The sequence below is a fragment of the Podarcis raffonei genome, chromosome 1, assembly GCF_027172205.1.
Source record: "Podarcis raffonei isolate rPodRaf1 chromosome 1, rPodRaf1.pri, whole genome shotgun sequence".
In the NCBI taxonomy this organism is placed as follows: Eukaryota; Metazoa; Chordata; class Lepidosauria; order Squamata; family Lacertidae; genus Podarcis; species Podarcis raffonei.
The window spans coordinates 104,229,270-104,254,087 of record NC_070602.1 but is presented as its reverse complement, the minus strand read 5'-3'; the positions used below and the strand labels follow the sequence as shown (position 1 = coordinate 104,254,087).

Genomic DNA, 24,818 nt, shown 5'->3' with positions numbered 1-24,818 from the left:
TGTTAGGGAGGGTTGGCTGTTCAAGAAACACACGCCCAGTCCAGCCCCGGTGGCGCATGGAGCAAGTGCTCTTGGATCTCAGCCTAGGAATACATTTTGTTAAATTGGTTTGATTTCAAGAAATCTGTGTTAGATCTAAATTTGTGGTGTGGAAACTCACCTTAGCTCCAAATGTGGCCCACGTTGTTTCTCTGTCGAGCCCTTGGGAGTCTTCCCAGGCCATGCCTCCTTCTCCCTTGGCCACACCCCTTACTGGCCTTGCTCCACACCTTCTGGGGTGGTTTTGCCTGGCTGGAATTTGCCCGTGAACTTTGATCATGGCACTTGCTGGCCTGGATGCAGAAATCAGCTTATAGGATGAAGGGGGGGCGGGAATTACATCAAAGTTTCCCGGAAGGAAAAACAATCGTTGGTTCCAAGTCCTTGATCTAAAATGACCCTAATGTGAGATGTGGGCACTTCCATTTATACAAGGGGGGATGTGTGTGTGCAATTTCCACTCTCTCCCTCTTCCTTCTAAAGTCCCTCTATGCCACACCTCACACCATTCCCCGATCCTCAGTACTGACTTTTCAGGGAACATATATGGAGCCTCAGTAAGGGAGACGGGAGACAGAAAAACCCCATTGCATGAGCAGGGTGCTGTTTGCAAATTGTTGCATCTAAACCCATGTATATTTTCTGTATGCCAGATCTAAATAAATAGGTTCCCCCCCCAAAAAGTGTGACGTTTTGAAAAATGATGCACTGTTAATAGCGACTGTATTTAGGCCGACCACACATTTTAAATCCATATTGGAGTGTGATCAGAGCTTGCCATAGTAAACAAACCTTATTAATTACCTTCCTTTCAGAAATGTGGGAAAGTGGACTCATTTCTTCTCTTGCCCCAATTCCTTCAGGCTCCTTAGATTTAATTTGCACCACATTCATCATTCATCTTTTATTTCCAATAATCTCTTTTATTTGCCTTTTATAGACCTGTTCCTTTCAAACAGATTATATCTATCATCTATCTATCTATCTATCTATCTATCTATCTATCTATCTATGCTTTATTTTTATTTTTTACCTTTAGCTATTAACATAAACTGACACTTGAGTATTGGTTAATTTTAAGCATGGAGACGTGTCAAGATTTAGATTTGTTTTCATAATTTCATGCAATCAGAGACTATTGTTGTAAAGCTAGGGATGAAAAGCATCACAAACCAACCATTATGATGACGATTGCTTTATAAAACTATTCCCATTGGTATCTCTGGCTCTTTGCAAAGGAAAAAAAATGCTGCCTATGTTTCTAAAAATAGCTCTCTCTCTCTCTCTCTCTCTCTCTCTCTGAGCTGCAAGGATTATAGACGTATTCTTCTTCTGATCCAAGTTTATTTTTCAAAAATATCTCATAGAAAAAAATTGCACCATCCACATTATAGATGTTTAAAGTGTGATTTTAATTAAGTACCATAGCTTTAAGCCAAACAACCATTTGTGCCAGTGAGGATTTTACTTTTTATCTCCTAACAGCCTATGTATGCTGAATCACAAGCTGCTTTTCAGTGTTAGAGAACCTGTAAAAACAGTTTGCAATGTGGCACTGGAAAGAGTTATCTGCTGGAGTAGTGAAATGTATTTGTGGTGAGATAGATAAGGCCTCTTGAACAGATGCAAGCACTTCTGCATCCCTGAAGGTGGCCATTTATTTGGGAATGAACATCCGACGGATATGCAAAGGGACTTACTTTAGTTTTCTACATCATAGCAAGACCATGTTCTTAATTTATATAGCCTTTGAACCCTGTACAGACATGTGTTCATTATACTGGTCTGGTCCACACATAATGCCAAGCCATGGTTCATTTTATCTACGGTTTATTAAGCTGTAGTTTAATATGATGTGTGAATCTTGCTCAGAAATTTAACTATGGATAGTTTACTGCCACCAAGCACAACCTGAAGTCGTGGTTTGTTGTTGGTTTTCTTTTGACTATGGCTTGGTGTTACATGTAAACACAGTGCTTCTCTTTGAATACAGCAAAGGTTGCATAGTTACTTATTTCCTTGGCTTGGGGATCGCATAACTCCATAACCTTCAACATTTATCCGATGAAAATAGTGACGTCTTACCCTACCCTCCAATATTACTCTGATGAAAATAGGGACGTCCTAAGGAAAAGCGGGACATTCCAGGACCAAATCAAAAACTGGGACGGCTACTGTGAATCCGGGACTGTCCCTGGAAAATAGGTACACTTGGAGGGTGTGAAAACTATCTACAGAGGTACGGTACAATAGCAACTGGAAAACAATCCCAATATTGGAGAATCAAGCCATGGTTTGTTTGGTCACCTGTGGGACAACTCACAATTGGTTAAACAAAGGGCTTGGCAATATGTGCGAGACAAGCCACTGTGTATGTATTTGCTTGTTCATGTGTGTTTTGCAGGTTCCAGTTCACACGTGCAGCTAATAAGCACATTAGGTTTGTGCAGACAAGACAAGGAAGACATAAGTTGAGAGTGGGGCTGGCCATGAACATGTTTCTCTCCACACACATCCTGAGCACCTATGCAGAGCTGTTAAGCATCAGTCACCAAATGTCAGATATGGGTTCTATATCCAGTATACCTGAAGGAGCGTCTCCACCTCCATCGTTCTGCCCGGACACTTGAGGTCCAGCGCAGAGGGCCTTCTGGCGGTTCCCTCGCTGCAAGAAGCCAAGTTACAGGGAACCAGGCAGAGGGCCTTCTTGGTAGTGGCACTCGCCCTGTGGAACGCCCTCCCACCAGATGTCAAAGAGAAAAACAACTACCAGACTTTTAGAAGACATCTGAAGGCAGCCCTGTTTAGGGAAGCTTTTAATGTTTATAGACTATTGTATTTTAATATTCTGTTGGAAGCCGCCCAGAGTGGCTGGGGAAACCCAGCCAGATGGGCAGGGTATTATTAATAATAATAATAATAATAATAATAATAATAATAATAATAACAACAACAACTTTCATTCAAAGTGCAGCAAAGTGCAGTGGCTTTCTTCTGTATCAGGAGCCTTAGAAAGGAAACATAAGAGAGCAAACACGTGGCAGAAAAGTATCGCCATACAGTAAAAGGGCCATAGTTTTCCCTCCCATATTTTCTCTGATTTGTAAAGCTTGGACTAGCCCGCATTCAAATGAGCTCATTCCAAAACATGGAAAGGATTATTAACCAGCGACACAATGTTTCTCCATTCTCTCGAGAGCCAGTGTGGTGTAGTGGTTAGGAGCGGTAGACTCGTAATCTGGGGAACCGGGTTCGCGTCTCCGCTCCTCCACATGCAGCTGCTGGGTGACCTTGGGCTAGTCACACTTCTCTGAAGTCTCTCAGCTCCACACACCTCACAGAGTGTTTGTTGTGGGGGAGGAAGGGAAAGGAGAATATTAGCCACTTTGAGACTCCTTTGGGTAGTGATAAAGCGGGATATCAAATCCAAATCCAAACCCAAACTCTCTTATGATTCTGATGTGTTCTGTGTGCACATTTTCACGGCTTGAGCACAACACATCCTTGCTGGCAGAAATCCTGGCACATGTATACTTGCACACAGCTATGCATTCAAAACTCATTGCACAGTCAGTTAGATTTATGGATACATAATAGAATTGCAGCCTATGGGCTTGATCCAGATAGACATTATGTATCCCTTGATGCCTGGGCAAATGAATGGTGAACTGGCTCCACTGAAAGGGATTGTATTTGAAATTGACGTAAGAAGAGAGAAGAAAATTCTGTCTGTGGTGTTGACATCTACAATGGCATACTCAAACATCCAAGTCACCACACTATTGCAATCATCAAGCACAATAAAGATATAGGTATGAACCTATTTCATACATATTGCTTTTTCATACATAAAGTATCCAATTCCTTTTTTGAAAAACTGTCCTATATAATATACAAATGACTTACACTACTGGTAAAGAAACTTCTGGTAAAATGCTTATTATCTGATTACAGGAAGATATGCCTACAACAAAGACAAAGACAAACTAAAATAAAACTAAACTGGCATATTTTATTTCTACAAAATGTATAAATATTTAAAATTTACAGCAGAGTTAACATTTAATAACTGTTACAACATTTAAAATGGTGTAATTCTTAATCCACTGCCCACTCGTACATATGAAATATGTATTTGCGTTCCAACATTTCAAGAAGCTTTATGAGCAATTCCTCAGACGCAGGTTCCTTCGAACATGGGAAATAATAATATTTTGTTTTTTAAAAAAACAAAAAACTGCAAAGTCCACCATTGTCTTAAAGGGCCACTTCATAAATTATGCTTTTTAGTTACACAAATTGAGATGTCTTACATATACACGTAAAGCTATGTGGGTGTGACAAATGTTTGCAAACATGCATACCATACAAGTATACTCATCAGGAGGCTGGGACTTCCCATACTGGTATACTTAAGCTAAACTTGGATTTGCCTGCATGTCATGTATTGAATGGCCTAGATCCGTGATGGCCAAACCTGGCCCTCCAGCTGTTTGGGGACTACAATTCCCATCATCCCTGACCACTGGTCCTGTTTAGCTAGGTATTATGGGGGTTGTAGTCCCAAAACAGCTGGAGGGCCAAGTTTGGCCATCACTGGATAGATACATTGAGTCTGGTCCCCGCTGCAAAGATGCAGACTTATCAGCTGCCCTGGCCACCTGCTGTCTCAGGGGCAAAAGACGACTCCCTTGTATTTGAAATGACGAAACTGGGATTCCAGGAGAATGTGTGAATGTTTGAAAACACTTTTAACACTAATAATTCACATAACCTAATTTAAAAAAGAAAACACATTGCTGGTGTTCATTCAACACCTTGAGATCAAACAGTCGCTTATATTTAGTAGCAGTTTAGAAGTGGTGTAATCTCACCAGATGTGTTCATATGCTGTACAGTAATAGCAGCAGATGTTTAATCTATTCCATACATTGAAATGCAAGTGTGTATGTGTGTGTGTGAGAGAGAATACACTTGGAATTCTCAAACCGTAGCTGTCACAACAGTTAATTACAATTCTGATGTCCTGCTGGAAATGGCAGATGTGTCCAAAGACTATTACGATGCAGAAGGACTTAGAAGACAGCGACATTGTGAAATCCTACTTCAAATTTCCTCCCTAAACCATTATAGCCTAATTCATAGCTTTGCACTTCAGCACCTTCAACAGTATTTTTGCCTCATTTGAGACTGTATTTAGCATCTACAAATGAGATGCAACTAAAATTTATATGATCAGATATGATCTTCATTACTTTCAAGTAAAAGAAAATACTGGACTGTGTTTGTTAGAGTACAGTACTAATCTCTTTTTGAAAGGCTACCTAACTAGTTTGCAATTAGATAAAAAATACCATTCTTGGGTCTCAACAGTCTAGAAGCTGTCTTTGAAGACAAAGTGAGTTCATTACCACTGGCTCATAATTTACACACCCATTCCACCTTCTTCAAGTAATTCATAAGGTTGCCCAGGATAAGGGACTTTAATACTCTTGCCTTGTTTATAATACTGTTCTTGCCTTCAGAATAGTCACATTTCATATATTCCTCTATAAGCTTTGTGTTCCTCTGTCGTTCTATGACTGTAACCAAGAACTGTGAGGTTTGTTAGAGCATTTCTGAATGATAATAATAATTATTATTTTACATTTCAAAAGCTATATACAAATATTATTTAGCCCTCAGTACACCCCTGTGAAAATCAGGAACAACTGGCCCCATTTTACAGATGGGGAAACGAAGATAAATCGAGTTCTACATTTTTCAAAAACAGCTTTAATATTGAACCCACAACTTGTTGATACCATAAAGTCCTTGACCTAAAACATGGGCACTGAGTTTCATTTAAATGCCCAAACAGTGAATTCTGTATTTGTCTTCTAAACACAGAGAGGGCACCACACATAAAACATAACAAACGCCATACTCCACTTTCAGCCTAAACAGTTTGCCAAGGCCACACAGGAATATAATAGCAGAACTGTGGTGGGAACTTTTAAGTTGTCAGTTTAATACTCACTTTTCAGCAAGAATGGGGAGAGCAATGAGTTCAGCTTGGTGGGCATCCTGGCTAAAATTAGCAGCAAGCAGAATAAAGATCAGTACCTCAAGGCGGCACCTTGTCTTGATCCTGCTCATGCCTCACCCTGCCTTTCATTGCCCGCTACTCTTGCCCCTCCCCCTAACAGAGAAAGAAGTCACAAGTTGGGGAAGTGAGATATAAATGCAATGAAGAAGGCCCATTGGGACTGTTGGGAAATGAGGCTCTCTGGACATCATTTCTCATTGGACATCATTTCCCATTGCAGGTGAGGTCCAGTAAGCTTCTTCCATCATCATCCATCCATTCCACCAACTGCAACCTCTTTTTCTTCCCCTAAGGTGAGATTCCCCCCCCCCCTCAAGCAGAGAAGGGGAAATAGCAAGAGAGATGGCCAGCAACTGCACTCAAGTTGAACCTCTGGTGAACTTACTTTCCTATTGTCTGGTGGCATGCCCTTAATTCTTTGAAATAGCATTGTTTGTGTGACAATGCCATTTTAAATTGTAGCAGATAGCTTTAGATTCTGCTCATTCATGGTACAGTGCAATCTATGCATATTCACTCAGATGTAAGTTTCACTGTGTTTGGTGGCATTCACTCCCTTGTAAGTGTGCACAGGATTGCAGTGACTGGCTAGGTCGGTTAGGTTCATTGTTGCTTTCTTATTCACAAAGAAGGTGTAGGTTCTTTATCTTGGCTCGACTACCTTCAACTTGAACAGACCCATTTTACTTTGTTTTGCAGCAGTTTGATCTGTTGGTGACACTGAACAGCTGGCGGTTCCTGCTCTCCTATCAAACTGTTTGGTCACAGATACCACAATAGTGAAAAGCAGGAGGAGCTCCTCCTCAAAGGATGCTGTGGGATCAGTGAAGGACAAGGGACACTGTGCCTGACCAAGGTCTCCCACTGTAAAATGCCATTGAGCATGAACCAGAAAATCTGGCACCAAAGTCCAGTAGGCCAGCTTACTAGGAGGAGGACTGGATCACCTGAACCTTGATTCTGCCCAGCACACATACCTGACGGCAACTGAGGAACCTAGAACCTAGGTCCACATACTTAGCCACCCAATGAGGATCTCATAGATTCAGAGACTACTGACATACAGTAATTGCAAAACAGGACTTTTGACCACATGAAAACTGGGGATGCATTGCCTTTATATTCTAGCCCAGTGCAAGACGACACATTGGACCTAGAAAGCTGAATATATAACCACACAGAGCACCTCTGTTTGGGCTTGTACTTCGGACTGATTTTGGCAATGCCTTGGCTTGCCTGCTTAAGAATCTGACAATTCCTGCCAGATTATTGTACAATTCATTATCTCCAGAATTCCACCAGTGGGGACCACTGGGCAAAAGTGAAACAGAACCATGCTGCACAGAACCACTGTGCTCTGGGCTGCTTGATTAAAATCTTGCCTGCTCAACCAGGTAACCAACTTTTATTCCTCAGTAGACACCAGCCAGGGCTGGCAAGTGAACTGAACTGTTACTCTTGCTATTAAAAACTGTGGTTCAAACGGACATGTAGCTTAAAACGAGAAGTCCCAAATCATGCCCTTCACTGGTGGCAGTGATGGCCACCAGCTTGGATGCCCTTAAAAGAGAATTTGACAAATTCCTGGCAGTAAAGGCTTATCCATGCTGACTAGCCACACTGGCTATTCTCTGCCTCCATGGTCGAAGACAGAATCCTTCTGAATATCAGTTGCTGGAAACATCAGGAGGGGAGAATGAGGGTTTCCCACAGGCATGTGGTTGGCTACAGGGAGAACAGGATGCTGGACTAGATGGGTCACTGGCCTGATCCAGCAGGCTTTTCTTACTTTCTTATGCATAGAGATGACTTATCAGGTGGTGCTGAGAGATTTCTCTCTGACAGAAAGAGAGGCACTTCTTCAAATACCAAAATAAGAATCATATGGACTCTTAGCAAAGGTTTATTTCCATCAGTGCTCTGCTCACTGATAAAAACTTGGGCGTTCCTCCAATGGGCCAAGGCCCTTACAGAGAACCTTATAGTTTCCCAAGTTCCAGATAACATGTTGTATAGAGAGAGGGGCTAGGTGTCCAAAACCTCACTCTTCCCCAGCACTACACTGGCAGTTGTAGGAGGGTGACCAGGGGAGCCAGTAAGGATGCCACAGCCTTTATTTAAGAACTGTCCTAGGCTCTTTACATCTGGGCAACTTGTCCATCATATAAGGTGCTAATCAGAATCCTGCCTTGCCTCATCCGGCATCTGGCTGGCATCAGCCAAGCCGATACAGCCTATTTACATTAACTCTATTAACTAACTAGTCTTGTTATGGGAAGCCCTGTAGCTTAGTGGTAGAGCATCTGCCTTGTATGAAAAAGGCAGCTCCAGCTTCATTCCCCATCTCCAGGTAGGTCTGGGAATATCCCTATAAACCCTGGAGAGCTGCTGTCCGTCTGTATAGACAGTGCAGAGCTAGTTGGCCCAATGGTCTGACTTTACTATAAGGCAACTTCCTATATAGTTTTATGTGTGATATCTGAACACCAGCTATTCTATACCTGCTTCTGGGCTGACAGGATCATTGCCTACTTCTTTTCGAACCTGATCACTGGTCTATTTACACCCTATTTTTCACCTCTGACTCTGCTGGGCTCTTGACAGCCTGTTTGGAGCTCTAGTATACTGATATGGTAGCAGCTTAGAACACTTCTATGGGTGGATGGATAAGAGAAATATGCATATTCAAACTCCAGGCAGGTGATATATATGAAAGGGAAACACAGTGTATCAGGTCTCATTCAGAGAAACAGGCTCTATCTGACTCCTAAGGTCCAAGGTGTTGTGGCAATGTGAAAGCAATAGGGCTAGCCAAGCTCTCCAGGGTATTGGGGAAGCAATGTGGACAAATTCATACAATTCAATAAAGCACAATACTTTGACATGGCAAATGGCCCTGACATACAAGGAGTCTGTAAATCTAACTATAGCACACACCCATCCCTAGACTCAATATTGCTCCTTATAGACCTAATACTGGAACCACTGAAGAGTCAAATGTTAGCCCAATGTGTTCCCACTTACATATAGGTATAGAGTTATGCCATACAATTACCCCTCTTTTTAATTAAAATATTATTATTTATAGTTTAACCACCTCCTGAGCAAACTCGGCTCCCAATGTGGCTACGTTACAGGTCATAAGCTTATTAGATATGCTTTTTAATTAGTCATGTTTCTATTACGGTTATATATAAAACCATTCAACTAGACGTATTAATAGGTGGAAGCTTTGACGTTTTTAGGTGGAGCTGTACGTATGCTTAATCTGCTGCAACACCAAAAGCAATCTTTCAAAATAATAAATATAATCAATATGGAAAAGTGGACAGTTAATGCAACGAAGATTAACTTGAACTCCAGTAAAGTGCCTAGCATAAACCTGCTCTTGACATTTTTAAAGAACAAGTTTCAAGAGTTTCACTCCAACTCAAGATGATCAAGTTTTGCTACCTCTTATAGTTGCACCATTAATGGGAGTTCGTGGGAATTGGCCAGAGGCATTACTATGCTTCACAAAGGCTTATGCTTTGCCAAGAGTGTATGCTATCTGTGGACGATATGAATTCAGTTTCATTGTATTACCTTTTGCTGTGATTTCAATTTTACCTCCCATCTGCCGGCATATAGCCTTCATTTAGTTTTGCCGATATTCCAAAGGCGTTTCAAGAACAGCAATGCCACATCCCCCCCCCCCCAGTATTATACATGAAAGACACCCATTATATACAGTAAATTTACTGCTCAGAAATTCTTTCAGCTGAGCTATCTGCTGGTTACGGCCGGCAGCAGATTAAAAACTAATTCTTCCTTTGCTGCCATGAAGGGGCCAGTACAAGCACATCGACTTAATAAATAAAAGATATAATCTCTCACGATACAAGTGGGTTTCATAAGGCATTTAACATGGTCACTTTCAAGCAACGTTACATGACAGAACCAACAGTAAGCCCACTCCCCACAAAACCTTGGAGTTCAGCTTTGTAATGCTTTCCGCGAGTCTGATTTTTCCTCAAGAATACCGTGTCTTGATCATAGCATATGTTTAACGGTATGCAGAGCGCTTGTGTGTTTAGCTGAATGAGTAAAAAATAAAAGATAAAAATTCTGAAGGGAAAAGTGCAAACATGCTTTAAGCAATTAAAAAGCAGATGGGCTTTTCACCGAGCATTCAAAACCTTTCACTTCACCGATAACATGGGAAGAGGAAAAGACTTCTGTTCGATCAAACTGTGTGAAGTGCAAGAGGTCTAGAGCCTTGCGAGGCCTGGCGAGGAAACACAGCGAGTCTTTTGCGGCTTTTAGGCACCCAAGGTCATATTCCGGAGCAGCCACTGCTGAGATCGGCTTTCACTGCAGTCTTTCATGGTGGGAACCATTTTATCGTCTTCAGAGGGTTCGTCGAGACATTGGTTGCTGTTGACGTGCCTCAAGGTAAGTCGCTGCAAAAGAAACAATAACAACAACGAAAACCCTGTTATGTATTGTAGGCCAAAGCCAGGCTTGTATGCATGCAATACAGGCCTAGGCCTTAAGGCTTCCTGGAGCTCAGGAGCTTCACCTGTATAACAAAACATGGAGAGAATTCTAAAAAAATTTGATGACATTGTTAGTAGCTGGCAGGCAGCCGATCCCTGCTGAGATAAGGCCAGTGTTGTAATTCGCTAATTGCAAGCGTTAAGGCGACCTATCAGAGGTGAGGTGGCCACCTAGCCAGTTAAAGGTATATATATTGGGCCAAGTGCCTCTGTTTGTCAGTCTTGTTCATGTTGCTACAATAAACTGCTTTGAGCTGAAATCTGGTCTTGCCTGAACCCACCCACACTTCACAACCCAAGTGAAGAGTGCTGCCATTTAGAGCAGTTCATGAGTTTCTCCAGAAACTAGAGTGAGCTTGGGATTTGTTCTGCTGCAGCTGCAATGCAATACTTCTTTTCCATTCCCCTTTGCCTATGGCAGCCTTTTCACTGACTTGGCAAAGTTAGCTTTTACTTTTCAGGCCTTCTTTTTAAAAATTCTTAAATCTTGTATTATAAGTGTATTATAAATGTTTTGTTGTACAAAGCTGTATGACTGTTATGTACTTAGTAATGATGATGATGATGTTTGTTTGTTTGTTTGTTTATATCCTGCCCCTCTGGCTGGGTTGTCCCAGCCATTCTGGGCATCTTCCAACACAGATAAAAACATAAAACACATCAATCATTAAAAACCTTCCGATACAGGGCTGCCTTCATGTATCTTCTAAAAGTTGTATAGTTATATATGTATACGTTATATGCTGCTTTAAAAGTTTCAGCATGTTATGTTTAAAACATAAACACTACTTTTGGGAAGCTCTGAGCAGCTTACACATATAGAGCCCTCAAGCAGGACTGAGGTAGATTGACCACTAGTTTGACTTAGTATAAACTAAAGCAACCTCCTATGTTACAGAACAGGGGATTCACACAATACTTCCAAAACCAGCAATTGCCTGGAGCTGGACACTGAAGGTAGGAACATTTGGAATTATTATGAAATCTGTGTTTGATTTCATGTTGGTTAAGATGCTCTGGCCAGTGGAATAGCACTGCATTTATGAAGATATCCTGAATCAGGAAAGGCCATGAAACTCATCAACTGGTACCAGACTTTGCTGTGGGAGGAGCCAATAAACTGAATCTGAATTCTGGTAAGACAGAGGAGCAATGGATGAGCAGCACCTGAGTCTGGATAATGGATCAATTTCCTGAAATACTGAGGGGCTAGTAGGAATGTTCTGCAGCAACGTTTTGAATACTACAGCTTTGGTTCAGATTGTGACAAAATATATATTCACAAAGACTTTACTGAGACGTTGCAAACCAGTTAGCTCAATGGGTTCAGTCCAACTGAGTTCTGCTCACAGTAGACTTATTGAAATCAATAGACCTGCTACTTCCTTCCTTCCTTCCTTCCTTCTTTCCTTTCTTTCTAATATTTTTATTGAATGTTTTCAACATAAACTACAATAAAAACCAAGCTAATCTAAAAAAGAAAAAGAAAAAAATAAGAAAGAGAAATAGATCTAAAAACCCTCTAACTCAATTGTATCATATCATTTATTCATATAGAGAAAAGTAGACCTTCCTGGAAACTTCTGTTTCTTCCCCCAGCCTCTCACCCTGGGAGATCCTTTCTACCCCATCATGTCCATTCATTTCAATGGGTTTACTCTATGTATAGTGAGCAGCATTGGATACCACCCAGTCTATTGTGAAACAGTCCCTGATTATCAAGGGATTAGAGAGAGTGCATGCTCTCGCTGCAGTACTGCCATGTTAAAAATGTAAATGATATCCAGCTTTGCTACCACAGAATGCATTAGAATATTGGATTAAGAAGATTATTAGATGGTTTCATGACCTTTCCCTTAAAAGATGTGAAAATACTCCTCGAAAAGCCCACCTTATAATCTTTTCTGTCTAGTAATGAACTGCCATTTCGTCACCTGCTTTTCAAAGACTTAAATTGATTCACTAGCTGCCTAATGAAATATTTGTTTTTGTCACAATGTCTCATAGCTGTTCTTCTCTTTCTTTGAGGTAATTTTTAAGGGAGCTTTTTGATTGCCAGTACGCCTGTTTTCAGTGATGTCATCAAATAAAACGATCAATTTATTTTTTTAACCCGCAGAACCACAAGAAACAATATTTTTTATTAAAAAACCAAAGGGTTATTTTTTTAAAAAGCATCAAAATCTTGGTGCTATGCTATCACTGAAATGTAGTACCCATGTTTTATTTCACTGCTTTTAGCTAGAAATGTAACAATTGTTTTGAGATGGCAGAAATATTACCTTATACTAAACATTCATATTTGTGTCATCCAGCTGTGCACCATAGATCAAATATCATAAGATCATTTATTCTTTTTAAACTGAGATGGGAAACACTGCTCTCAAAATTTTAGGCATTGTCTGCTCTTGCACTCAGGTCCTGTTTGCAGGTTTCCTACATGCATCTGGTTGACAACTGGGAGAACAGGGTGCTGGACTAGGTGGGCTGTTGGCTTCATTCAGCAGGCTGTGTATTTATTTACTTCATTTCAAGCATACCTGAAGGAGCGTCTCCACCCCCATCGTTCAGCCCGGACACTGAGGCCCAGCTCCAAGGATCTTCTGGCAGTTCCCTCACTGCGAGAAGCCAAGTTACAGGGAACCAGGCAGGGGGCCTTCTCGGCAGTGGCGACCACCCTGTGGAATGCCCTCCCATCAGATGTCAAGGAAATAAACAACTATCTGATTTTTAGAAGACATCTGAAGGCAGCCCTGTTTAGGGAAGTTTTTAATGTCTGATGCTTCATTGTTGCATTATTATTATTATTATTATTATTATTATTATTATTCAGTTGGGAGCCACCCAGAGTGGCGGGATATAAATAATAAAGGAGCGGGGATAGAAATAAATTTATTATTATTATTATTATTATTATTATTATTATTATTATTATTATTTCTTTCCATAAATATCCATCAGCTGCATGGATCTAGACCTTGCGAGGTCGGTCTGCTCAATCACTGATAACAGAAAAACAGAATGGTAAACTTTTGGGCTGGTATCTTTTTATTCAGAGTTAGAAGTTCTTGTTTAGCAACTTCACAGATGGCATTAAGGAAAACCAGAACTGCATGCTGCGACACCACTGAAATGTTTATTCATTGCTGATTTCAAAATTAAGCCATTTCCCTGAGATGGTTTGCAATGATGAGATTGCACAAACATCTAAACTTTTGCAAAATGATTACACATTATTCCATGCTAGATTGACATGCGTTACACATTTCTAAATGTTGTGTGCTGTACAATTTCAACTGGGGAAGCATCATCTCCCTTGAGGTTTTGCTCTTACTTTGAACGAACTGTCATGGAATTCCCAAAGAAACATCTACACCTGTTAAATTAAATCACCTTAAGGCTGTTTAATATTTTGCAGCTCTGTAAGAACAGAGCCTTTTCCTATCCTTTTAAGAGACATTAAAAACTGCACTGTTAACCTATGCAACTTGTGTGCTGTTCATAGAAAATATTCAGGATTGCTGAAATAACGTATTTTAGCATTAATTAAAGTGGCGATATTGCAAATCTACAAACCCAAGGAAACTGATACTGTGCTGCCTCCCATCAGCTGTTCCTTTGTATTTGTTACATAATTTCATGCCAGACAAACATATTGTTGGGCTTTTTTTTAGCAGTCTTCTATAAGCACTGACTTCTTTGGTTCCATAATTATGTATGCTATTAGAAAGAGCTTTCTTTGTTTGGTCAGCAACCAATTACCTTGGGAAAATATTACCAACAAAACCACACAGTCTAGAATTTACTTCATTTTTCACCATAAAGATGATTATACTGCAGCAATCTCTAGCTGTTTAAACACTTGTAAAAATGGGTTTTTTAAAAAAATAAGAAGAGTTTTCTTTCTTACTCAAGCATATGCAAGCTTGCTTAAAAGAAAAGAAAAAACACCCATTCATTTTAGGACAAAGAGTAAATGTTAAGTTAATCCCACAGCTTTACGTGTGTGTGTGTGTGTGTGTGCACGCTCAACAGCAACTTGGACAGGTAACATTACTGATGCAAATGTTTTAAATTCTTAACCTAAAATATCGACAGGAAAACTGACATTTGCCTTATAAACAATATCTTAAAATGCTCTGGAAATGTCTAGACTAGAAACAATGACCATGCTAACACACCCGTTAATTTGTAAGCCTATGGGCAGGGTTTGTTCTTTTTAATATAACTTTTGTACAGCACTGTTAAGGCTTCATCTGCACTATACGTTTAAAAACAACATCATACCACTTTAAAGAGTCAAGAGTTCCATAGCTAAACCATACGGAATTGTAGCTCTGTGAGGAGAAATCAGGGTCTCCTAACAATGCTTTACAACCTTAACGAACTACAACTCCCAGGATTCTTGGGGGGGGGGAAGCATGTCCACTTAAAGTGGTATGATACTGCTTGAAAAGTGCAAAAAGGGTCGAGGTGGTTTTGTAAATGACGTTACCACGTTGAGAAATACTCAGGGTTTACTTATGACACATTTCTGGGTACCTACTGCAAAGATACATATACGTAGCTACTATACAAGATAATTACCAAGGACGTAATTATTTATTTAATTGTATTTACTTACAGGATTTTCTAGGCTGCCTTTCAGCTCCTGCTTCCAGAGGGGCACAAACAGCAATTCCATGAAACCACACATTAAAAAGGACATAAGATACGGTTAAAATAATAGTCAGCTAAAACAGAAGGGCTCTTGAGGAGACCCAAGAGACTGAACCTGAAGCAGGGTTTCCACCTTTGGAAAGGATTGTGTCAGAAAATGTGTTTCTCTGAGATGTCCCGGTCCTTAGGTCATTAAGGGCTTTATAGGTTTAGGCGGGACGCAGGTGGTGCTGTGGTCCAATCGGCAAGCCTAGGGCTTGCTGATTGGAAGGTGGGCGGTTCGAATGTGTTACGATATGAAAGCAATGCAGCTGCAAAGTGCTAGCTTGAAAAGTAAACATGATGGGAATGTTGGGACTGCCCGTGGGAAACAGAGGGACAGTCAATTCACAGTGCGAAGCAGCGGAATTAGCTCAGAGTGTAATATGAGCTCTTCCGTTTGTTCCTGTCCAGGAAGTGCAGGAAGTGTTTGTCACTACACTGCTGGAGTTTGAAGAGAGCAGTCATGTTTTTTTGTAACACTGCAAAGACAGAAATAAAGGCATGTAAATACGTTTCTGTCTATCTCTTTCCCCTGCCAGGGGGCAGGAAAGAGGGTATGTGTTCTTTTCACGTTTGAGAAGAATCGCCGATCGAGACCTAGCCTGCGCTTGCTGGGGAATGCAGCCAGGGAGGTCAACAGGGAATCAAGCCAGGTGCCTGGGATTGTTGCCAGTTTCTCCTGATATGGGCTTGAATTCCCGACAGAATCCCCCTGACGGGGTGAGCTCCTGTTGCTCGGTCCCTGCTCCTGCCAACCTAGCAGTTCGAAAGCACGTCAAAGTGCAAGTAGATAAATAGGTACCACTCCGGTGGGAAGGTAAACAGCATTCCCATGTGCTGCTCTGGTTTCGCCAGAAGCGGCTTAGTCATGCTGGCCACATGACCCAGAAAAACTGTCTGCTGACAAACAGCCAGTAAAGCTAGATGAGAGCTGCAACCCCAGAGTCGTTCGCGACTGGACTTAACTGTCAGGGGTCCTTTACACCTTTACCTTTAGGTTTAGGCCACACACTGGTGGCCAATGTAGCAGTTTCCATATAGGTGTCCTGTGCATATGCCAACTCACAGTCTCCAGTCATGCGTTCAACTGTGGTATTCTGCACTGATCAGATTTTCTGAACACTTTTCATGGGTAGCCCCACATGAAGCACGAGCTGCCTATGCATGGATGTGAGTAATCAAGTCTTCCAACAGTGGGCACAGACAACTTAAACAGCTTGGAGCTAGTACATTCTAGGACACAACTATGGCCTAGAAGCAAGGCTGGGTCCCTAAGAACCCGTGAGGTATGAACTTGAACCTTTCAAAAAGACTGCAATCCTGTCTAGAAATGGCTTTTCTTCTTTGTGTCCACAGAGTCCTGTCCCCCTTGCAGCTCGTGGAATCACTTCACTTTTGTTCAGAATGAACTTAGCCCCAAAATAAATTCAGGTAAAAAGAGATTGCTCCAAAACCACACACACAGACACACTAAAAATGAAACCGTTCAAAAAGTGCCCTGGAGATAATACCATGGATGGAACTGGGATGGGGTGGCAGTGAATTTGGGGCTGCAGGAGAGGATGGATGCCAATTTGGGGGGGTGGGAGTGGCACAGTCCGCTACATAATATATGCCATTTCATGTTAGGACACCAAAAAGAATGGATTACCGAAGAAATAATTAGGCAGACCTGAGGAAGGTGGTAAACAGACCAGGAGAATGTGCACTTTGCTGCCAAGTCTGGATGAGCCCTCAAAGGCCCAGTTTTACTGCATGGAAGTTCTTATATCTGAGAGGAGGCATTTGTGCAAAGCTAAACAATGCATCTTTTGCAACCAAAATGCAATTGATAAAACTGACAATAAACTTAAATATCATAGTTGACCCAGTGCTGGGTAACAGTGCTGATGGTGTACGATACAGGAGTTCGGGTTGTACATCTGAATATCCTGCAGTTTTTATGTGGGTGTTAAGGGCCTTGGACCTGACGTGCCCTGCTGGCACCAGTGCATTAATGACCTGGCAAAAAGAGGATCATGCCGCACAGATTTCCCCATCTGTTTTGCAGTGCAGAGAATGCCCTTTCTAGGTGTGAAAACAATAACAACACTTTCTTTGCATCACAGTGGCTAAAGTAAGGAATAGTGGCTAAAGCAAGCAACTGCTACTATATGTTTAGGGGGAACACAAAAGCCATGCTTTCTAATTCACAAACTGTTTTTGGAACTGGGAAGGTTGTGCAAAAAGAGAAAAGACATACATCACAAAGGACAATCAAATGTGACTTTTAATGTTGACTGTTTTAAACACACCCAGAGCTAAGCAGCATAAACTAATGCTATTTCTAAGCTGTTGTTTCTACATCTTAACACTACATAAAAAACTAAATGAGGGGAGAAAATGGGAAAAGAGCACAAGCCAGCAATCAAGCAAGGAGCTTAGCTTTTTCTTTTTGCCCCTTTGATACCTACCTCGAGACATTTGCTAAAGAAAATAGTCAGTGGGACTATAAAAAATGTTCCTAAAAACCTCCAGCCGCGTGTAGTTTCTCAGTAGCCACTTTTGAAAGGGGCTGCCATTGCATGTCTCCACTGTGGGGCCACGAGTGCCATCCTCTATTCTGCTTATAGTCAAACATGACTGGGTAATGATATGGAGAAATGTGTGCGTCTGTATGACAAGAAAAATGGTAAACAAACAAAGAGACAGAAATCACATAAAAAATGGAAAAGAGAAGAAAAACACTACTGGGCCTTTGGCAAAGGGAAGCTCAACAAACCAGTTCAAGTGTTGTTCTCAAGTACAGTTGTAAGATTTAATCTTGAAAAAAGTACCCACCAATTACATGACTTCCTTAAAACTAGACAGATTTAACAAACTCAAGATTTCCAAATCTTAATCCAGAAACAATGGGAGGTAGTCTTCTAATGAGTCCCATAAACACAAGGATTGCCAGTTGCACAAGTCCTTCCCAAATCTGTTCCAAGGGCTGGGGGAAGCCCTAGAACAGATTTAGGGACCCACAGAGGGAAGGCATTCTGTTGTGCAAAGAGAAATCCTTGTGCTGAGCGAATTCCCTGAGGGCTCCATTGGATCCTACTCAACGGGTAGGATCGAAAGAGCCGTAAAAGGAGTTCCACTTATGCAGTGGGGCTTTCCTGCTTCTACTTCCTGCAGTCCTTTGCCCAAGTTGCTTCTGGGAGTTGGGGAATCTTCTGCAATGACCTGGGATCTGACCTTGGTGGCAATGGCAGACATTGCAGTGCTTCCCCTCGTGTGAGTGGAAGTGCGCTCTAAATCTCGCCCAGAGTGATTGGGAGGAAAGCCTAACATAAAATGCTTCAGAATTGACTCCAGGTATAAAATAAACTGGGAATGAGGCTTATCAGTGGTACTAGTTATAAGCCACGTGGTCCATTCTTCTGTGGTCATACCTGCTTTGCTGAGTAAAGTATTTATTGTACAAATGATAGTTTGCTTAATCACCCTGTTTCAAGTGAGTTGCCCTTCTTCTTTTTAATAAAAAAAAATGCTAAATGAAAATTACATTCAAAAGAGTTGTATGGAAGAGTCTACGGTTTGTGGGATTATACTACATGAAAGTGCAAGTGGGAATTATATTTTACTTTTGGTTTGAGGAAAAAGGATGATTGTGCTATCATTCTCCACCCAGAAAGCACTGGGGCCACACTGTACGTTGCATCAAGATGCAATGCCCTCCCAGTGCTTTATGGGAGAAGAATGATGGAGCCAGCTGTTGCAATGAGCTCTTTCTCTCTCTTGTCCTCTAGTTGTGCAGGTATCAACAATCATACTTTAATGATTTCAGCCTGTGTGTCCTGCCTACTATGTATAGACTAATGTTAAGTGTAAAATACTAAGCAGAACGCCTCAAACCCAACAACATGAAGAATAGCAGTCAAATATGTTAACACCTATTCTCAAGTGCAGCCTTCATTTACTTTTAAAAACAAAACAAAACATATATTGATTAGTGATTCCCTGTCTAACTGACAGCTGAAAAGCCAGTTATTTTTAGCATAAACTTTATGGGAGGTTCATTCACTTGGTTGGATTTAGAAAGTTGTTATTGTTGCTGACTTCCCTGTTATTTCATCTGCTTCTTTTAATCTGTTTGATGGCCGTAGTTTGACACTTTTAATTTATGTTTTGTACCCCTCCCAGATATAAATCTGCAAGGAAGGGCAGATTTAAATAAACAAGGGCAGATATAAATAAATAAATAAATAATAGTAAGTCACTGCAGCATACATTTGCGTGTGTGATTAAGAGTGTATTCGCATGGAGAACAATAAGAAAATTCAAGAATGATTGTCCTTATAATGTCACTTTGAGTAAGCGGCTGGCGCATCAATTTTTTTGCTTCAGTTTCATTATGAGATGCAAGTTCATGTCCTTCCTTTTCTCTCTTTTTCACTAGTGGAAAGGAAATGTCATCTGAATAAATCAATGGGAAGATTTAATAATCTTGCGTATTTAAATATTTATTATAGACACACATATCCAGCAGATTCAACAGATAATTATAAACAAAGTAAGAACAATTTAGCAGAAGGCTTCAGATTGAAAAGGAACATAATCAAATACTGTAGTCTTGCCTCCAGTGAGCTGTGCTGAATTCAAAGGAGCTAAGCTCATCTCAAATTCGTGCACAGAACCAACCTCCCGCACTGTTTGCCTTTTCATTTATCCTGCTAATTTAGAGGAAAACAAGGAACCTCATGAAATTATTAGTCTTTCAGTTTACAGACAAAAAGCGTGTTGTGGAAAGTAAACAGCCTTCAATCTAGATGAGGCTCTGAATTATATGCCAGATCTTCCAAAACCTCTGCTGCTTGGTTACCATAACCTTAAAAAAAAAAAAACCTGTGCAGCAGAAGCATTATCAGCCATCTAAATAATTTGCACTGTTAAATGAGAAGCTAGTTATCACACTAGCCAATGCCATTAATAATTGCATGACTGCCAAGGCTTATTAGACTACCATGGATTATTAGACAAAAAAAACCCAAAAACAACACTTTAAAAACAGCTGGTTCCTCAAAGCAACAAGACATGTGTTAGCACTGTGTTTCTGTAGTGACAATCTATTTTATTTGGCTTTAAAATGAAAGCTTGGGTTATAATTTAAACAGTTTCCCTATTTGTCAGATCCAGACATTCATACCCAACGTTCTCATTGCTTTGCTCTGTAGTAGGGATCCAAGTTTTCTGCTACATTCCTGGAGATTCTGACTGGTTAAAAAATGCTTACAAGTGTACCCTGCTATCAACATCGTGAATGAATGAAGCTAAAGGAGTGCAGTTAGATGATCAATGAATCTCTCAGGGGGACATGGCCCGATGCTCTGCTGTAAGTGCTTAGCAGAAGATTTATGATGCAGCGCCAAAATCAATGGGAGTTTTGTCACTCATTTGCGCAGGTGCAGGAAAAAGCCATAAATGAAGCTTTCCTTAACATGTTTCAAAAGAACACTCTAATATTGTATAGTTTAAAACGAACAAGTCCTGAAATAATACAGAGCATATTTAAGAAAGGACATTCTGGTCCTTTCTGCTACATATCTTCAGAATATGTTTCTTTTCTTCCCCCCCTCCCTTTCTTTGTCTCTGGAAAGCTACAATGTAATATTTTCAACTACAGGGAATTTAAAGTGAGCCATAATAAAACACAATCTACTGAAAGCCAAGTAAACAAGGTCATATGTACCACCACAGCAGTAAAACAAGCAAGGTCCTATTCTAGAATCAATCACAAGGTTCGCTAGTTTTCAACACACTTACCTCAAAGCTGTATTCCCATTTACCTATATACTGACAAAAGCAAATAAATTTCATATGCAGTTAAACCAGGACTCAGAAAATGTCTTACTGTCAATACTCATCTTTCCACAAACACTTCTTTGAAAATGATACTAGTCCTCAATATAAATTAGAAACACTACTCACTTATCTGATTACATTTTCATGTAGACCTGCAGACATTTAACATTTCCAGCAACTAAGGGCGGATGATAACTTACTTTTCTTTGAATCTGACACAATGAAAGCCTTTAATACACACAAATAATGTTAGGGCAATTTTTGCTCCTTCACAGGATAAGTGGATTGCAAAAGCAGTTGCCCACCATAGTCGCAATTATCATTATCTGCTACAAAGGGTAACCAATTTTTGTCCATATATAGACAAACGGCCACAGTAAGTACCATTGCTTCGGATAAAGCGCACAAATTCATTTCAGTCCTTTTCATAATTTCAGTGAACATGGGGGGAAGATAAATTGGAACAATGTCTGATCTCCATGTTTCTGATTTCTATTCATTCATTTGAAGCTCTGAACAGAGCATACTCATATAGCGTCTGTATGCATTATCAGGAATACTCGCTTTTGTTAAGTTCTCGGGTGCTCTGTCTGCTTCAGTTGTACACATGTAGGTTCTCTTCAGACATGAATACAATGGGAGGAAGATGAAGTGTCTGTTCCTCCATGTAATAATATAGAGCTGGGCTTTTATTGTCTCTCTGCCCTGTCTTGTCTGATTATTCAGCAATCATGGGGGCACAAAGATCTTGAGAAGCTAGCCGTCTTATTTGGATGAGAGACAAGAGGAGGTGTTGAAGAACTATCTTCTCCCATACCTCCATCTCCAGGGACCCTGAAATGGAGTGGAGTGTTGAAGAGCAGAAGACAGGGCACAGCATCCAGGGAGTGGGATTACGAAATCTGAGTAGAGTTTGTGAAGGGTGTGGAGTCTCATGCTTTGATAGTTTTCCATTTTGCAGAGGGAGATCTCATGACTAGGCAAACAAAGGAGATGGAAACGTACAGTAGCAGGAGAACTGTCTATGTCAGGCTTCCTCAAACTTGGCCCTCCAGATGTGTTTGGCCTACAACTCCCATGATCCCCACCTAGCAGGACCAGTAGTCAGGGATGATGGGAACTGTAGTCTCAAAACATCTGGAGGGCCGAGTTTGAGGAAACCTGATCTATGTACTCTGGGGAGAGAAGGAAGAGGTGGGCTGACTGAAGCTCCTTTTCCTTGCTTGCTCAGCCCTAGCAGGTGAGGGGATACCATCTTAGGGCACTTGAGCTGGGGGAAGAAAGAGGTACCAGGCAGGCATGGGCAGTACTTGGGTTTAGGGAGTGATAGCAAGAAGGACCTGCAACAAAACATTGCAATGTGGAACTGTGTTCAGGGTTACAGCCAGTCATGTGCTTCTCCAGGATATTGCACTGCCCCAGCAAACAGACAGTGTTCTGTGGCCAATGAGAATATTCAATCATCACTGGGCTCTTTTGTGTCCTTCACCCTACCCTTAGGGTGTTTATTCTAGAGTATGTTTACACTTCTGCAAACCTTGAGCTGCTAACTCTTGTGAGTGGATGACAGTGCATTTTGGTACTCCTAGAGTGAGCCTGTATTTATTTGATTTGTTGACACCTAAATAATAGTTTAGAGCACGGCCGCTTAGGATCAAACTTATATTACAGATTTCTTAACCCATCAACTATTAGTATTTATTATGAGACCTCTGTCTTCCATATGCTCACAGTTCAGCTTGAGGAAAACGATTTTCATAAAAGATGAAAAGGGATGGTGTCCCCCCCCCATTTAAAAATCCATAGTCACATTTTCCTCATGGAAGCAACAAGCAACAGAAATACTCTCAGACTTCACATTGGTATAATTAGCAATGCTAGAGATATATTACAAATTGCTTCATCAAAGTTTTGACTGTCAGGCTATTGCATGCACTAAACCAGCACAGTGAATTTCTAACGAGTTTATGATCTTTCATAACACAAGAGGAGTGTGTGGTTTGCTGATACAAATGTAAAAGCTCTCACTTAAAACTTGCATATTCTTCAACTTGGAATAGCTCTAAACTGTCAACAAAAAGTAAAATAAAATCCCAAACATCCAAATGCAGTAAACAAACTAAAAAAGGTTAAACCTAAACAGAGAAACTTTCTTGCATACTGAAAACTACTAGATCGTTGAGAAGGGTGGTAGATTAGTCTTCTGGTTGACATACTGCATAAGTTTTTTTACATGGGGGATTCCCCCCCCCCTTTAGTCCCATGGAAAGGTTTACCACCTCAGATACCATTTGTGAGAACCTTGAACTTTTTCAACCAATATCCTACTACATGACTGAACATTAGTTATGTTGGACAAAGTGGAATCAATTTTTTAAAAAATAAATAGCAGGCATTCTGTAAGCCTTCCATTCAACATTAAATTCCTGCTTGTAACTTCTAAGTTTTATACACTAGCAGTATGAAATATTTATGGCATTCTTTCACCACTAAGGCCAACGGAACTGCCAAATTTTAGGCAGCTTCCACAAAAAGTCCTCAATCAGAGGCAATTAAAAAAAAAAGCACACAGACATAAGCTATGTAAACTAAATGCAACTTTCTGATCTGCAAGTTTTGCTGCCCTCTCTCCCCATTGTGACCTTTCTACGAACTGTATACTGTGTTCCAGATAACACAAAAGAGTGCCTCAAGAGCAAGGAAATTGAAATTGAAATGGGAAAATGAAATGGGTGACATTCTACTTATTCTGCTTTTCCACTCATTTTCATTCAAAAGCAAAGACGACAAATTGGGCTCATTCATTTTGTTTTGTATTTGTTTACAGAACAATTGTACACCCCTGTTCCCTTCTCCTGTCTTTCCACTGTGGAATAATAGCAGCTGGGGACACAGATGATTCAGAATTGGGAAATACCATAGAAGGGTTAAACCCACCCTGTGTTGCAGCTCTGATCAAAATTGGCACTCCCCTCAGACCCTTAAAGAGACAGGTAGAATGATGACTCTTCTGTGTCATGTCTCTTTTGACCCTCAGTTACACACAAAATTAGCTGTAGCATTTAAATGAATCAGAATTAAGAGTGCTTAAACTTGGCAGGATTATCCCAGTATTTTAGCTATTTGTGTTGCTCAATAAACAAATAACTATGCAAAATACGAAACAAAAAGGGATCCTACAGCTGTGCTGATGGGGAAATTGGATGGAAGTTTTAAAACCTTATTTTCATAAGAGTCGAATCGAACATTGCAGGAGCAAGTTCTTTCTGCAACAGAACTTCTTATTCTCCTTTCTCCACGCTTTGCAAATCTGCCCTGGAAGACCACTCAACCCTCTAGAGCAGGGGTGGCCAACTCCCAAGAGACTGCAATCTACTTACAGAATTAAAAACTGACAGTGATTTACCCCCTTTTGGGGAGGGGGTTTCAGGTCAGGGTTGTTCAGCTTTTTTTTAGGAAGGGAAGGCTCGTTTTTGTGGGGTTCAGGTAAAAGTTGTTGAGCTTTTTTAGGGAGGATAAAAGCCCCGTTTTTTGAGAATTCAAGCCTAAACTCAAGGGAGAAAGGAGAACAGTCACCAGCCACTCACCAACAGATCGCTAGGGAAACAAACTGAGTAAGCGCTGTC

General features: G+C 40.8%; 1 protein-coding gene across 4 annotated transcripts in view; it reads right to left on the bottom strand.

The window, feature by feature from the left end:
* Positions 1-4,031: 4,031 nt before the first annotated feature.
* Positions 4,032-24,818, bottom strand: part of GALNT13 (polypeptide N-acetylgalactosaminyltransferase 13) — a 154,571-nt gene continuing 133,784 nt past the window's right edge. For 2 of the 4 annotated variants that reach the window (XM_053407154.1, XM_053407163.1), the window contains exon 12: positions 17,554-18,018. In XM_053407154.1, coding sequence (XP_053263129.1) covers positions 17,833-18,018 — 186 coding nt within the window. In that variant the 3' untranslated portion in view covers positions 17,554-17,832. Of the gene's footprint in view, positions 10,570-15,289; positions 15,317-17,553; positions 18,019-24,818 lie in introns of those variants that run through there. The other 2 variants (XM_053407172.1, XM_053407181.1) reach the window with 2 other exon arrangements.